Source organism: Phyllobates terribilis, unplaced genomic scaffold (genome assembly GCF_046119375.1).
Source record: "Phyllobates terribilis strain yellow unplaced genomic scaffold, ASM4611937v1 Scaffold_1__5_contigs__length_1240528914, whole genome shotgun sequence".
In the NCBI taxonomy this organism is placed as follows: Eukaryota; Metazoa; Chordata; class Amphibia; order Anura; family Dendrobatidae; genus Phyllobates; species Phyllobates terribilis.
Window position 1 is genome coordinate 947,972,375 of NW_027362761.1, and position 16,840 is coordinate 947,989,214.

Sequence of the window (16,840 nt, forward strand, 5' to 3'; positions counted from 1 at the left end):
TTTCATTGCAGCCATTTGGTAAATTCTAAAAAGTTAATTTTTTTTTCTCATTAAAGTACACTCTGTACCCCATCTTGACAGAAAAAAAACAGAAATGTAGAAATTTTTGCAAATTTATTAAAAAAGAAAAAACAGAAATATCACATGGTCATAAGTATTCAGACCCTTTGCTTAGTATTGAGTAGAATCACTCTTTTGAGCTAGTACAGCCATGTGACTTCTTGGGAATGATGCAACAAGTTTTTCACACCTGGATTTGGGGATCCTCTGCCATTCTTCCTTGCAGATCCTCTCCAGTTCTGTGAGGTTGGATCGTGAATGTTGGTGGACAGCCATTTTCAGGTCTCTCTAGTGATGCTCAATTGGGTTTAGGTCAGGGCTCTGGCTGGGCCAGTCAAGAATGGTCACAGAGTTGTTCTGAAGCCACTCCTTTGTTATTTTAGCTGTGTGCTTAGGGTCATTGTCTTGTTGGAAGGTGAACCTTTGGCCAAGTCTGAGGTCCAGAGCACTCTGGAAGAGGTTTTCATCCAGGATATCTCTGTAATTGGCCGCATTCATGTTTCCTTCAACTGAAAAACACCCCCATAGCATTTATGCTGCCACCACCGTGTTTCACTGTTGGGATTGTATTGGGCAGGTGATAAGCAATGCCTGGTTTTCTCCACACACCGCTTAGAATTATCACCAAAAAGTTCTATCTTCATCTCATCAGACCAGAGAATCTTATTTCTCATAGTCTGGGAGTCCTTCATATGTTTTTGAGCAAACTCTATGCGGGCTTTCATATCTCTTGCACTGAGGAGAGGCTTCAATGGGGCAACTCTGCCATAAAGACCCGAGTGGTGGAAGGCTGCAGTGATAGTTGACTTTGGGAACTTTCTCCCATCTCCCTACTGCATCTCTGGAGCTCAGCCACAGTGATCTTGGGGTTCTTCTTTACCTCCCTCACCAAGGCTCTTCTCCCACGATTGCTCAGTTTTGGCTGGACATCCAGGTCTAGGAAGACTTCTGGTGGTCCAAAACTTCTTCCATTTAAGGATTATGGAGGCCACTGTGCTCTTAGGAACCTTGAGTAATGCAGAAATTCTTTTATAACCTTGGCCAGATCTGTGCCTTGCCACAATTCTGTCTTTGAGCTCCTTGGGCAGTTCCTTTGAGCTCACGATTCTCATTTGGTCTGACATGCACTGTGAGCTGTGAGATCTTATATAGACAGGTGTGTGCCTTTCCAAATCAAGTCCTATCAGTTTAATTAAACACAGCTGGACTCCAATGAAGGAGTAGAACCATCTCAAGGAGGATCACAAGGAAATGGACAGCATGTGACTTAAATATGAGTGTCTGAGCAAAGGGTCTGAATACGTATGTCCATGTGATATTTCAGTTTTTTTTTTTTTAATAAATTTGCAAAAATGTCTACATTTCTGTTTTTTTCAGTCAAGATGGGGTGCAGAGTGTACATTAATGAGAAAAAAAATAAACTTTTTAGAATTTACCAAATGGCTGGAATGAAACAAAGAGTGAAAAATTTAAAGGGCTTGAATACTTTCCGTACCCACTGTACATTGTCTATTGTCAGTGAGCTGTTTATCAGAGCGGGGGGGGGGAGGGGGGAGTCAGCGACTTAGCACCAGGCAGCTAGTCACAGCAGCGATAATTTTCTGGTGCTAAAACCTTAATTGTGAGTAAACAACAGCACATAGCCTGATAAGTGACACATCCCTGAATTCAGTGTTTTAACCCTGACACCATGCTGTCCTTGGATTACATAGCAAAACCTGCTGACAGGTTTTCTTTTAATATTAAATAGGTTGTTCATCTGGAACACCAAAGGATTTTAGTGGCATTATTTATTAGTATGGCAAGGAGATGCATAATTTCATACAATCGACTGCATATGCACTTTCAGTCAGTCTAATTAAAGAGGTTGTCCATTACTTTTACATTGATTAGGATAGGTCATCAATGTCTGATCGGCCAGGGTCCGACACCCGGCACCCCCACCGATCAGCTGTTCTCAGTGTCGGCGACCGCCCGCTGGAGGTACTCAGATTCAGAGCTGCTCCGTCTATATGTAGTGGCTGGGGCTCAGTACTGTACATATTCAAAGCAATAGGAGGCGAATGTGCATTACGCTGCGGTGGCCACTACAAGTAGATGGAGCAGCTCAGCAAGTGAGTACTGGCGGCTGCCGCCACAGATACTAATGAGAACTGATCGGCGGGGGTGCCGGGTGTCGGACCCCAACCGATCAGACATTGATGACCTATCCTAACGATAGGCCATCAATGTAAACGTAGTGGACAACCTCTTTAATTATCTACAGACAAAGCAGCCATGAATGTGTGTTTCTGTATCAAAATAACTTTTTTAGATATGATAATAAAGTGTATTTACTCGCATTCATCAATGTGACAAATGAAAAATTCAGTTTTGCAATACCTGACAAACAAATTCATAGATTGGAAGCTTCCTGAATAGGGTATTATCAAGTCTAAGTGCATGCTCGTTTATAATGATCAAATGCAAAGTTCTAATTATTCCATACTAAAAATTATCCAGATGCTATATAATTAAATGGTAATAAATGCATCAAGCACAGACAACCAGATATTTACTATAATAAATGCTATAAATAGGAAAGTACAGCAACGATCTTAGCAAGTGTCCTAACAAATGCACTATATAATAGAGTGTATCTGGCATAGCTGTGTACTTTTACCCATACTGTTCTGAGCGTTGACATCCACAGGGCAAGCAGACAGGAAATGGAGTAGAACAAGAAAGTCTTTATACTCAGGATTGTTCTGCTACATTACTGCTAATGCCAGTGAAGTGATGGGAAGCATCCTGAGTACGGCCATTAGCCTGGTTTAGCAGACCCGCCAACTCCCTCTGCTTATTTGTGAATCTTGCTGGATCTAAGTCAGAATGTGATTTCTCGCATGACTGACAACATGGACTTCACATAGATTTTCTAGTTTTTCTTTTCTCGTCCTAACTATCAGCTTTGGAATATGACATCTCTGGGATCAGTGCGTGCAGCAATTTGATAAATCATTCTAAGCAATCCTCTAGCCAGCCAGTGATACCGGCTACAGAATAACCATCAACTCCAATAGCGGACTGGTCCCATCGACGACAAGCCATATCACAGTATCTCACGACAAACACAGGGAAAACCAGCCAAAAAAGCAGCGTAAACAGTGTCAAGAGCATTGCAACAACCTTCTCGGGATGCTTAAAGGGTTATAAAATCACTGCAGTGTACAAACACCGAAGAGGTTAGAGGGAAAAGAAATCTGGGTCATTCTTCAAGTAGAAAATGAATGTCTAACGCATTTTTTTTTGCTAGCAGAACACTCCAGACAGTAAGAGCTAAAGCACTGAGATCTGTAACAGGCTGTTTAAACCATTCACTTGCAGAATAGCTAAAGGTTCAGATGCTGCCAACCAGATTAGCAGTCGGCTGGAAATCTGCGTCTATAGGAAGCACGCTGGACCGCTTCATCCCAGGCTCCATGCCTTGGGAGCTGCAAATGTGTCTCGCAAAGTATTTCTACAGCAAAGCAAACTGGTTTACACACCATGTATCCTGCGCTACAGTTATTTCGAAACTTACAGGAGGTGTCATGACTAGTGTAAACAGGGCCCTTCCTGGCTGCCACCAACGTTTCCTTGTTCCCATCTCTTCCCAGATTCCCATCAATGTTTAGGATCGCTCTCACCCTCCACGTATGGACGTACCCTTGCCTTCAACCGAAAACACATTCTGGAAAAGGGGTGAAATCTTTGTAATCCTGGGATCTGTAAGCTGGGAGATCCCTGCAGTCAGTCATGGAATGAACTGTCAGCTGTTTCTATGTAGCAGGGAAATATGCTAGTCATGAATATACATGCTACTTGCTGGCAGAAATCCCCAACATAGTTCTAGATAAAGTCACCCCATACAAATGTGTTGAAACCTGCCCGGGCAGCGTATGATATAATGCAAGGAAAAATGCTCACCTCTACTATTTCTGTGTTAGCGTATCTGGTTAAAGTCTGTTCTGCTGGATGTGCCACCGAGATCTGTACAAACGTGTTTAGCTTCCCATCACGGGCGGCAGTCAGTAAATCCTTGCATGCTACGGGAAGAAGAGAAAAAAGAAGAGAAAAGCAAATATAAATAGACTGTAAAAGTGCTAGGTTAATGTGCCACTGGGCGAGACAGACTTAGCATGAGCTGTGAATTACATCTCTGGAGACGCAGCTGATTTAGCAGAGGAAGTCCCTTGGAGTTACCTTTGCAGACATAGGAAGTCACATGTTAGAGCTGAGAATTCATTTCCACAAGCGGCTCCTGTAAGATTTCCCAGCCAGAGGCAGAGCGAGCATTGGAGTAGAATTGCAGGCTAATCCGCAGCCAAATACACAAGAATAAGCACATCAGCTCTGACCTTAAATCCCAAGCAACGTCACTCACTCCTGGTCACAGACCTTGTGCTGAGCGGCTATGGAGGAATCTCTCAATAAAGAGGTTACTCATTAACTGGCTGGGTCACATATATCCTCTCCAGGATATACACACATACACAACACACTGACTATGCACTCTTCAGTTTCGCTTTCTAAAGAAAATGTGTGTGTATTTTACTTTGAGACACACACCGGTATATACTGTACATACATACACACATACATACTACACACATATACATGCTACCCACATATACATGCTACACACATATACGTGCTACCCACATATACATGCTACACACATATACGTGCTACCCACATATACATGCTACACACATATACACACATATATCCATGCTACCCACATATACACACATACATGCTACACACATATACATGCTACCTACATATACATGCTACACACATATACATGCTACCCACATATACATGCTACACACATATACATGCTACCCACATATACGTGCTACCCACATATACATGCTACACACATATACACACATACATACTACACACATATCCATGCTACCCACATATACATGCTACACACATGCTACACATATATACATGCTACACACATGCTACACACATATACATGCTACACACATATACACACATACATACTCGTCACCCAACTTTCTCAGAAATACACACAACAGAGAATGTTAGAATGCTAGAACACCAGGAAGGAAAAGTCATTGAATTATGGAAATCACAAGATCAATAGATACGCTAATGATATGCAAATGAACGAAGAAATATGCATACTTAAACGCCTTGGCATTCAAGATGAGAAGATCGATCCACAGAAATTCGAGATCGACTTCAGTTTTCTGTTTTTCATGGTTGCATGCAAATTCGAACACTTTTTTTTCCCATACTGGTGAAGCATCTGAGAATTTTTTTGTGAGACCATGTGGGCTTCCAAATAATGTCCAACAGCCATGAGATCTTACAGATTATCATACCATGTACAGTGGTGGTCAATACCTAGGCCATCACAAATCAGTTTGTTTTCCATTTCCAGCGTCACTGGGTAAGTCTTTCTCTTCTGTAGAGAGTAAACTCTTATGGCCAGCAGAGTCCTCCTTGTCTCTTTACCCTGTACAGTGTAAGCTCTTATGGTCAGCAGAGTCCTCCCTGTCTCTTTACCCTGTACAGTGTAAGCTCTTATGGTCAGCAGAGTCCTCCCTGTCTCTTTCTCCTGTACAGTGTAAGCTCTTACGGTCAGCAGAGTTCTCCCTGTATCTTTCTCCTGTACAGTGTAAGCTCTTACGGTCAGCAGAGTCCACCGTGTCTCTTTCTCCAGTACAGTGTAAGCTCTTATGGTCAGCAGAGTCCTCCCTGTCTCTTTACCCTGTACAGTGTAAGCTCTTATGGTCAGCAGAGTCCTCCCTGTCTCTTTACCCTGTACAGTGTAAGCTCTTACGGTCAGCAGAGTCCTCCCTGTCTCTTTCTCCTGTACAGTGTAAGCTCTTACGGTCAGCAGAGTTCTCCCTGTATCTTTCTCCTGTACAGTGTAAGCTCTTACGGTCAGCAGAGTCCACCGTGTCTCTTTCTCCAGTACAGTGTAAGCTCTTATGGTCAGCAGAGTCCTCCCTGTCTCTTTCTCCAGTACAGTGTAAGCTCTTATGGTTAGCAGAGTCCTCCCTGTCTCTTTTTCCTGTACAGTGTAAGCTCTTATGGTCAGCAGAGTTCTCCCTGTATCTTTCTCCTGTACAGTGTAAGCTCTTACGGTCAGCAGAGTCCTCCCTGTCTCTTTCTCCTGTACGGTGTAAGCTCTTATGGTCAGCAGAGTCCTCCGAGTCTCTTTCTCCAGTACAGTGTAAGCTCTTATGGTCAGCAGAGTCCTCCCTGTCTCTTTCTCCTGTACGGTGTAAGCTCTTACGGTCAGCAGAGTCCACCATGTCTCTTTCTCCAGTACAGTGTAAGCTCTTATGGTCAGCAGAGTCCTCCCTCTCTTTCTCCTGTACAGTGTAAGCTCTTATGGTCAGCAGAGTCCTCCCTGTCTCTTTACCCTGTACAGTGTAAGCTCTTATGGTCAGCAGAGTTCTCCCTGTATCTTTCTCCTGTACAGTGTAAGCTCTTACGGTCAGCAGAGTCCTCCCTGTCTCTTTCTCCTGTACGGTGTAAGCTCTTACGGTCAGCAGAGTCCTCCGTGTCTCTTTACCCTGTACAGTGTAAGCTCTTATGGTCAGCAGAGTCCTCCCTGTCTCTTTCTCCTGTACAGTGTAAGCTCTTATGGTCAGCAGAGTCCTCCCTGTCTCTTTCTCCTGTACAGTGTAAGCTCTTATGGTTAGCAGAGTCCTCCCTGTCTCTTTCTCCTGTACAGTGTAAGCTATTATGGTCAGCAGAGTCCTCCCTGTTTCTTTCTCCTGTACAGTGTAAGCTCTTACGGTCAGCAGAGTCCTCCCTGTCTCTTTCTCCTGTACGGTGTAAGCTCTTATGGTCAGCAGAGTCCTCTGTGTCTCTTTACCCTGTACAGTGTAAGCTCTTATGGTCAGCAGAGTCCTCCCTGTCTCTTTCTCCTGTACAGTGTAAGCTCTTATGGTTAGCAGAGTCCTCCCTGTCTCTTTCTCCTGTACAGTGTAAGCTCTTATGGTCAGCAGAGTCCTCCGAGTCTCTTTCTCCTGTACAGTGTAAGCTCTTATGGTCAGCAGTAGAGATGAGCGTTGTTCGACTCGAACTGTTCGCCAATCTCAAATTCGAGCTGTTTTGGGCGGTGTTCGAGCCGTTCGGCGAACACGAACGATTTGAGAAAAATACGGCTGTTCGAGGTTATGTTCGATAACTGTTTGTGCACCAAAATCATAACTAGATTTTTTCTCAGTAATGATGAAAATTAATGTTAATACGCAGTTTGAGTGTACAGCGGGGTGGGGGGAGGGGCAGGGGATGGATCTCTGCAGGAATAATGAAGATCTCCATTTTTTTTTCTCTTTCCCGCATTTACAGTGGGGAGATGCAATCTGTCAGCCTATCAGCAGTGCACACACGGAGCTAAGTGTTTTTTTTCACACAAGCAAGGGCATGTGTCATTGGCAGTGTATGTCACATGTCCTTGCCCTATAAGACCCAGCCATTTTCCCCGTCGCCACCATTTTCTCACTGCTGCAGCTGCGTGTTAGACGGCACCGCTGTTGCTGTGTGCGCTATACCTTGTTAATTTCAAGCCAATTTTCGCACAAATCTACAAATAGCTTGGGAGCAGGGAATAGTTGTGATTGCAGTCCTTTTAAGGACTAGGTTACAGCATTTCCTACGACTTTCATCAGACAGGTCTGTGCTCTTAAATAGATAGGTTGTGGGAGTAAAGACTAATTGTAATTGCAGTCCTTTTCAGGACTAAGTTACATCAGTTCCTATCAGTTTTTGCCAGGCAGGTCTGTGCCAGTGCTGTGCAAGTTTTTTTCACAGCATTTGGCTAAATCTAGCAAAGCTAATCCTTTTTGGCCTATTGCAGAGTGTGTTAGTCAGTGGAGTAGCCTATCTGTGTTGCAAGATATACCACCTGTGTATAGAATACCAATTTTTTTACTGCACCTAGTGAAGTAAAACCTTTTGGGCAAAGCATCATTCTATTAGTCCATCTATACTGACCTCCATAAGGTTGCAAATTGAATATAATTTTTTTCTGCATCTAGCTCTGAAAAAATATTTGTCCTTCTAGCAGTGCGTGGGACTTGTTCTACTAGTCCATCTATACTGACCGCCATCAGGTTGCAAATTCAAAATAATTTTTTGTCTGCATCTAGCTCTGAAAAAATATTTGGCCTTCTAGCAGTGTGTGGGACTTGTTCAATTAGTCCATCTATACTGACCTCCATCAGGTTGCAAACTGAATATAATTTTTTTCTGCATCTACCTCTGAAAAAATATTTGGGCTTCTAGCAGTGTGTGGGACTTGTTTTATTAGTCCATCTATACTGACCTCCATCAGGTTGCAAACTGAATATAATTTTTTTCTGCATCTACCTCTGAAAAAATATTTGGGCTTCTAGCAGTGTGTGGGACTTGTTCTACTAGTCCATCTATACTGACCTCCATCAGGTTGCAAATTAAGAATAATTTTTATCTGCATCTAGCTCTGAAAAAATATTTGTCCTTCTAGCAGTGTGTGGGACTTGTTCTACTAGTCCATCTATACTGACCTCCATCAGGTTGCAAATTAAAAATTATTTTTATCTGCATCTAGCTCTGAAAAAATATTTGGCCTTCTAGCAGTGTGTGGGACTTGTTCTATTAGTCCATCTATACTGACCTCCATCAGGTTGCAAATTGAATATAATTTTTTTCCGCATCTAGCTCTGAAAAAATATTTGTCCTTCTAGCAGTGTGTGGGACTTGTTCTACTAGTCCATCTATACTGACCTCCATCAGGTTGCAAATTCAAAATAATTTTTTTTCTGCATCTAGCTCTGAAAAAATATTTGTCCTTCTAGCAGTGTGTGGGACTTGTTCTACTAGTCCATCTATACTGACCTCCATCAGGTTGCAAATTAAGAATAATTTTTATCTGCATCTAGCTCTGAAAAAATATTTGTCCTTCTAGCAGTGTGTGGGACTTGTTCTACTAGTCCATCTATACTGACCTCCATCAGGTTGCAAACTGAATATAATTTTTTTCTGCATCTACCTCTGAAAAAATATTTGGGCTTCTAGCAGTGTGTGGGACTTGTTCTATTAGTCCATCTATACTGACCTCCATCAGGTTGCAAATTAAAAATAATTTTTATCTGCATCTAGCTCTGAAAAAATATTTGGCCTTCTAGCAGTGTGTGGGACTTGTTCTATTAGTCCATCTATACTGACCTCCATCAGGTTGCAAACTGAATATAATTTTTTTCTGCATCTACCTCTGAAAAAATATTTGGCCTTCTAGCTGTGTGTGGGACTTGTTCTATTAGTCCATCTATACTGACCTCCATCAGGTTGCAAATTAAAAATATTTTTTTGTCTGCATCTAGCTCTGAAAAAACATTTGGCCTTCTAGCAGTGTGTGGGACTTGTTCTATTAGTCCATCTATACTGACCTCCATCAGGTTGCAAATTAAAAATAATTTTTATCTGCATCTAGCTGTGAAAAAATATTTGGCCTTCTAGCAGTGTGTGGGACTTGTTCTACTAGTCTATCTATACTGACCTCCATCAGGTTGCAAATTCAAAATAATTTTTTGTCTGCATCTAGCTCTGAAAATATATTTGGCCTTCTAGCAGTGTGTGGGACTTGGTCTATTAGTCCATCTATACTGACCTCCATCAGGTTGCAAATTAAAAATATCTTTTGTCTGCATCTAGCTCTGAAAAAATATTTGGCCTTCTAGCAGTGTGTGGGACTTGGTCTATTAGTCCATCTATACTGACCTCCATCAGGTTGCAAATTAAAAATATTTTTTTGTCTGCATCTAGCTCTGAAAAAATATTTGGCCTTCTAGCAGTGTGTGGGACTTGGTCTATTAGTCCATCTATACTGACCTCCATCAGGTTGCAAATTAAAAATAATTTTTTGTCTGCATCTAGCTCTGAAAAAATATTTGGCCTTCTAGCAGTGTGTGGGACTTGTTCTACTAGTCTATCTATACTGACCTCCATCAGGTTGCAAACTGAATATAATTTTTTTCTGCATCTACCTCTGAAAAAATATTTGTGCTTCTAGCTGTGTGTGAGTCTTGTTCTATTAGTCCATCTATACTGACCTCCATCAGGTTGCAAATTGAATATAATTTTTTTCTGCATCTAACCCAGCCAATAGTTTTGGCCTAATACCACAGTTTGGCCACTCAGCTCTGCTCGGTTCCCATCCATTGTTTTTTTGTGCAAACAACTCCACAGTTGTGAATTAGTTAACCACCAAAATGAGTGGAAAAAGGCCTGCTGCTGGTGGAAAGGGGAATAGGCGTGTTGGGAAGGGGAGAAAAGGTTGTGTCCGTGGGGTAGGTGTTAAAGCAACAGTAACATCTGCAGAAGAAAGACCATCTTCCAGCCAAACTAAAATGTCTACTTCTTTTAGCGGACAATGTGATAAGATCCCTTTCTTATGGCCACGCCAATCGCTACAAATTCCAGATGAGGCACAAAAACAGCAGGTGCTTCAACGGATATCAAGTGCTCCTTTAAGTGGGCTCTCCTCCACATCAACTTCAACATCACAAATACTCCAGTCCTCAAAGGTGTCACCCCAATCGCACTTGCTTCCTCACAGCTCCCAAATCTTCAGCTGCCCGTCTGAGTATGAGGTAGAACAGATGGTTGAGTCTGCAGAGCTGTTTACTCATACTATAGCCTAGGAATCAGAGGTCGGCTCCAGCGCTTCTGTGAATCCAGACGAGGAAATGTTCTGCACTGATGCCCAGAATCTTTATGAGTCGGATCCAGGACCAGACGCTGAAGGTTCTGACCATAATATAGACCCTCATTCCCACACTGTAACTCCTGTTGGTGGAGACAATGAGGAAGACGATGATGAGACTCAAATACCTGATTGGAGCGACAACTTTAGTTTTTTGTCAGGGCAGGAACAGGTTGGCTCTGAGGACGACGGGTGTGATAATGCACAGGGTGATGATGATGAGGTTGGAGATCCCACTTACTGTCAACCCACAGGCAGCCAAGAGATGAGGTCAGCAGAGGAGGTGGAGGAGAATGCTAGTGACGACGAGGTCAGGTTGCGCCTTCCTGGACAGAGACGTAGTACTGGAAGCACGTCAACAACTGCATCCTCAAACACAACTCTGCCTCTCACCACAAGTCGTGGTGGCTCTTCAGGTCACATGGGTGCTAAGCCTTGCATAGCCTGGGCATTTTTTCAGATCGATAAAGATGACCCAACTCGTGTTATCTGTAACATTTGTCAGCAAAAGCTAAGTAGAGGCCAAAAAATGCATAGTTTGAGTACTTCATGCATGAACCGGCACATGGACATGAAGCATAAGTTGCAGTGGGAAGCTCACTGTGCTACAATGCGGCCTAGCCGGCCGGGCCAACCACCGTCTGCCATATCTTGTGCATCTGTGGCCTCTTCATCCTCTGTGACTGGGGGGACAGCGGTCACACCTGTTTTGGGGCGCAGACCGGCCACCTCTTTACCCGCAACAGCCAGCGTGATTGGCAGGTCATAATTTTCTTTGGAGGTGGTAACACCAGCTGGTGTTGAGCGCTGTCCGACATCGATAGCACCACCTTTGGATCAAGGCAACCTAACATGTCCGCCTGCATCTTCCTCACAGACCGGCAGTTTGCCGGGGACACCCTTATCAACCCCGTCTAAGCACAATAGCCAGCCCTCGGTCCCTCAGATGTGGACAACTAAAAGACCATTTCCTCCTAGCCATGAGAAAGCTAAGAGGTTGAATTTCACCATCTGCAAGCTCTTGGCTACAGAAATGCTGCCTTTCCGCCTGGTGGACACAGAGGATTTTCGAGACCTTATGTCTTTCGCAGTGCCCCAGTACCAGATGCCCAGTCGGCACTACTTCTCAAAGAAAGGTGTGCCTGCGCTCCACCAGCATGTCGCACACAACATCACCGCTTCTTTGAGAAACTCTGTGTGTGACAGGGTGCATTTCACCACAGACACTTGAACGAGTAGGCATGGACAGGGGCGTTACATGTCACTGACTGCGCACTGGGTAACTATGGTGACAGCAGGACAAGGGGCTGCTGTCCAAGTCTTGCCGTCCCCACGAGTTGTGCGTCAATCCTCTTTATCTCAAAGTTCCTCCACTGCTTCTGCCTACTCAACCTCCTCTCGGTCCTCCACCTGCGCCCAAAGCCTGTCTGGTCATGCCAAAAGCTTTCTAACTGCGCAGAAGGGATCCTGCACACCTCCTTACTATGCTGAAGTAGGGCTCAACGTTATCAGGCGGTTTTTACTTTGAAATGTCTGGGAAATGTGAGTCACACAGCTGAGGAGTTGTGGTCAACTCTGGAGAACCAATTTCATGAATGGTTGTCTCCACTGGACCTGAAAACAGGGAAGGCCGTGTGCGACAATGCTGCAAACCTGGGTGCGGCCCTTCGCCGGGGCAATGTCACACACGTGCCTTGTATGGCTCACGTGTTGAACCTGGTTGTTCAGCAATTTTTAGCCCACTATTCCGGACTAGATGGCCTTCTGCAGAGGGCATGGTCGCTGTGTGCTCACTTCCGCCGTTCGCATCCCGCAGCTCAGCGACTTACATCTCTACAGAAGTCGTTGGGCCTGCCACTTCACCGGCTAAAATGCGATGTGCCTACCCGGTGGAATTCAACTCTGCACATGTTGCAGCGACTGTGGCAGCACCGACAAGCCCTGGTGCAATACGTTCTGACGTATAGCCTGGGCCAACGAGATCCAGAGGTGGGGAAAATCACGCTGGAGGAGTGGTCTCAGATCAGGGACCTATGCACCCTTCTGCACAGTTTTGAAATGGCGACGAAGATGTTTAGTGCTGACGATGCCATTATCAGCATGACTATTCCGGTGATTTTCATGCTGGAGCACATGTTAAACAGAATTCGGAGTCAGGTGGTGGCACAAGAGGAGGCGGAGGAAGTAGAGGAGGAGGAGTTGTATGCGGAAGGGCTAACATCTGCAAGGTCCAGACGGTCGGCAGCACCAAGGCGGCAGGCATGTGAGGGAGATGGTTTTACCAGGGCGCATGGTAGCAGCCAAACAAGTGAGGAAGGTGCAGGAGCCCAGGAAAAAGTGGAGGACGAACTGATGGAAGACTCATCAGATGAGGGAGACCTTGATCACATTTCTGTTGTGCGAGGTTGGGGGGAGAGGACAGAGGAAGGAAGCATGATTGTTACCTCGCCACCAACACAACAGGGACTTGGTGCTCCTGGATGCGCAACACACATGAGTGCCTTCTTGCTGCACTACCTGCAACATGACCCTCGAATTGTGAGAATTAGAAATAATACTGACTACTGGGTTGCCACACTGTTAGATCCCCGGTACAAAAGTAAATTTGCAGAAATTATTCCTGCCATAGAAAGGGATGCACGCATGCAGGAGTATCAGCAGAGACTGTTGCAGAATCTTACATGTGATTTTCCACAAAACACCAGTGGTGCACGTAGTGAATCTCACAGTTCCAACTTGCCAACCGTGGGACCGTCGAGTGTTCAGCACTCAAACCGTAACAGAAACACAGTATCTGCTGGTAACATCAATTTTGCGGAATCATTTCACCACTTTTTTAGCCCATCCTTTGCAAGGCCACAGGAGACAAGAAGTCTGACACATAGTCAATGCCTAGAGACGATGGTACAGGAGTATCTCCAAGTAAACATTGAAGCCATGACTGTGTCACTGGACCCTTGCTCTTTTTGGGCTTCCAATCTGGATAAATGGCCGGAGCTAGCCACTTACGCCTTGGAGATCTTGTCATGCCCCGCAGCCAGCGTTCTGTCTGAACGTGTGTTCAGCGCTGCTGGTGGTGTGCTGACAGATAAGCGCACGCGGCTCTCCACTGATAATGTAGACAGACTCACGTTCATAAAGATGAACAAATCATGGATCCGAAATGACTTTTCTACCCCTGTGTCATCCTGGGGAGAGTAAAAGCTTGATGATTGGTTAAAATCACCTCACCAACCGTTTTAAGCTTTCAAATTACTAATCATGTTTATCTGTATCTTGGCTGGAAAATTATTTGGGCTTTGTAGCAGTGTGCAGTACTGATTCTATTAGGCCATCTATACTAAGCTCCACCAGATTTAAAATTACTAATCATGTTTATCTGTATCTTGGCTGGAAAATAATTTGGGCTTTGTAGCAGTGTGCAGTACTGATTCTATTAGGCCATCTATACTAAGCTCCACCAGATTTAAAATTAATAATAATTTTTGGCTGCATCTAGCCTGGAAAATAATTTTGGGGCTCCGAGATGCGCAAGACACATAAGTGCCTTCTTGCTGCACTACCTGCAACATGACCCTCAGATTGTCAGAATTCGAAGTAATCCTGACTACTGGGTTGCCACACTCTTAGATCCCCCACACTCTTCGATCAACCTTTTCATTTTAATAAAGACCAAAAAAATGTTCATTTTTGAAATTATAAGCATTAGCAGGTTATTAGAAACTGAAATCAAACAGTTTTCAACTCAAAACTTTATTCTAGGTGATGTTACATTTGCACATAGGACCCCTTGTTCGAAAGGAGCTTCTGAACTCTCTCGTCCATTGAATTTGTCAGGTTTTGGATGGTTTCTGCTTCAATTGTTTTGCATGAGGACAGAATACCCTCCCAGAGCTGTTGCTTAGATGTGAACTGCCTCCCGCCATCATAGACACTCCTTTTGATGATGCTCCAGAGGTTCTGAATGGGGTAGAGGTCAGGGGAGCATGGGGGTCACACCATAAGTTTGTCCCCTTTTATGCCCATATCAGCCAGAGATGCAGATGTGTTATGTGCAGCATGAGACGGTGCATTATCATGCATAAAAATGATCTTGCTGTGGAATACACGGTTCTTCTTCTTGAACCATGGCAGGAAGTGCTGTTTGAGAAACTCCACATACATTATGGAGTTCATCTTTACCCCTTCAGGGATCCTAAAGGGGCCGACCATCTCTCTCCCCATGATTCCAGCCCAAAACATTACTCCACCTCCTCCTTGTTGACGCTGTAGCCGTGTTTGCGTGGTGTGTCCATCAACCAGCCATCCTCCACTCCATCCACCTGGACCATCGAGCGTTGCACGGCACTCATCCGTGAACAAAACAGTTTTGAAATCAGTCTTCATGTAATGTTTGGCCCACTGGAGCCATTTCTGCTTGTGTGAAGTGGATAGAGGAGGTCGACAGGATGGAGTATGCACAGCTGCAAACCTCTGAAGGACCCTGCATCTTGTTGTTCGGGGGACGTTGGAGGCAACAGCAGCTTCAAAAACTTGTCTGCTGCTATGACAAGGCTTTTTTGCCGCTGCTCTTTTAACCTGACGTAATTGCCTGTAGGAAAGAGTCCTCAATTTTCCCTTATCAGCACGCACACGTGTGTACTGTGAATCAGCTACATACTTCTTGATTGCCAAGACACTTCACCCTGATCATCGCACAATGTTGATTGTAGTCATGCCTTGACCTAAACACTCCATAATTTGTTGCTTCTCAGCACCCGACACATCCTTTTTCTTTCCCATTTTGGCAGAAAATGTAGGCTGCTTAATAATGTGGGACAGCCTTCTTAAGTAGTCTTGCCTTTCATTGGACACACCTGCCAAACTAATTAGCACAGGTGTCTGCAATTGCTTACAGTGATATTTTAGAGCCCTGACACACATCACCATCAATGAGTTTAACTGACGAACAAACAAATTCTTCCCTTATCACTCCTAAACACTTTTTGCATAATAATTTGGAACACAGTGTACATGTGCTTTTCCACAAAACACCAGTGGTTCACGTAGTGAATCTTACAGTTCTAACTTGCCAACCGTGGTCTGTATGGAGTTGTTCAATAAAGGGCCCAAAATGAAGATAACATAGATGGGAGAGGTCTCTATGAATAGGAATTCCTAAGTATTTGATACCCTGTGAGGGCCAGGCAAAGGGAAAGTTGGACTGGATGGAATCCTGTATGGATTTGGGGAGGGAGACATCGAGGGCCTCAGACTTCGCTGCATTGATTTTAAAATTTGACCATGTAACAAAGTGATCTATTTCAGCCATAACAGCAGGGATGGATATATGTGATTGAGTGATATATACTAGGACATCATCAGCAAATAGAGAGCACTTGTACTCGGTGCCTCCCACCTCAATCCACCTAATATTGGGGTTATGGCAAATTGATGAGAGCAGGTGCTCCGTCACTAGGATGTATAAGAGAGGGGACAGAGGACATCCCTGCCTTGTCCCATTGGTGATTATGAAAGGTGATGAAAATGTTCTGACGCGCCCCCTGGGCCTTGGGACACCCGGAGCCGGACCCTTTTTGGTGGATGCTGGTGGTTGTAGTCTCCGTGGCGGCGACCCGGTTCCGTGGCTCAGGGCGGTCAAACCAGTGGCGGAACTATTTATGTGGTTTTGATGTTTAAATGTCCGACTACGCCACCCGTGGATTGCGGTCAGAGTGAACCGCCGCTGCAGGGCAGACCGCTGAGGCTGGTGTTGTGGGTGCAGCAGAGCGTAGCATAACTCCCCACGGGAGGAGTATAGCCTCAGGGCAGTGTATGCGGAGGATGGGGGTGATGGTGCAGGGCAGCAGCAGTAACGACACGGAGTCAGTGATGCAGTCCAGGGCCTTTACTCACAGTTCTTATTATGCAGACCACGTCTGCAGGTAACGGCTGCCCACGTCGTACTGTGCCCACCAGGTGAGGGGCTCAGACAACTCCCAGATAACTTTGGAGCGCTTCACAGGACCCCCTTTG

At 44.6% G+C, this 16,840-nt stretch overlaps 1 protein-coding gene across 15 annotated transcripts in view; it reads right to left on the reverse strand.

Moving 5' to 3' along the window:
- Positions 1 to 16,840, reverse strand: part of INPP4B (inositol polyphosphate-4-phosphatase type II B) — a 911,138-nt gene that overhangs the window by 681,815 nt on the left and 212,483 nt on the right. For 8 of the 15 annotated variants that reach the window (XM_073642182.1, XM_073642173.1, XM_073642215.1 and 5 more), the window contains exon 3: positions 4,009 to 4,127. In XM_073642182.1, coding sequence (XP_073498283.1) covers positions 4,009 to 4,127 — 119 coding nt within the window. Of the gene's footprint in view, positions 1 to 3,622; positions 3,901 to 4,008; positions 4,128 to 4,215; positions 4,262 to 16,840 lie in introns of those variants that run through there. The other 7 variants (XM_073642229.1, XM_073642238.1, XM_073642220.1 and 4 more) reach the window with 5 other exon arrangements.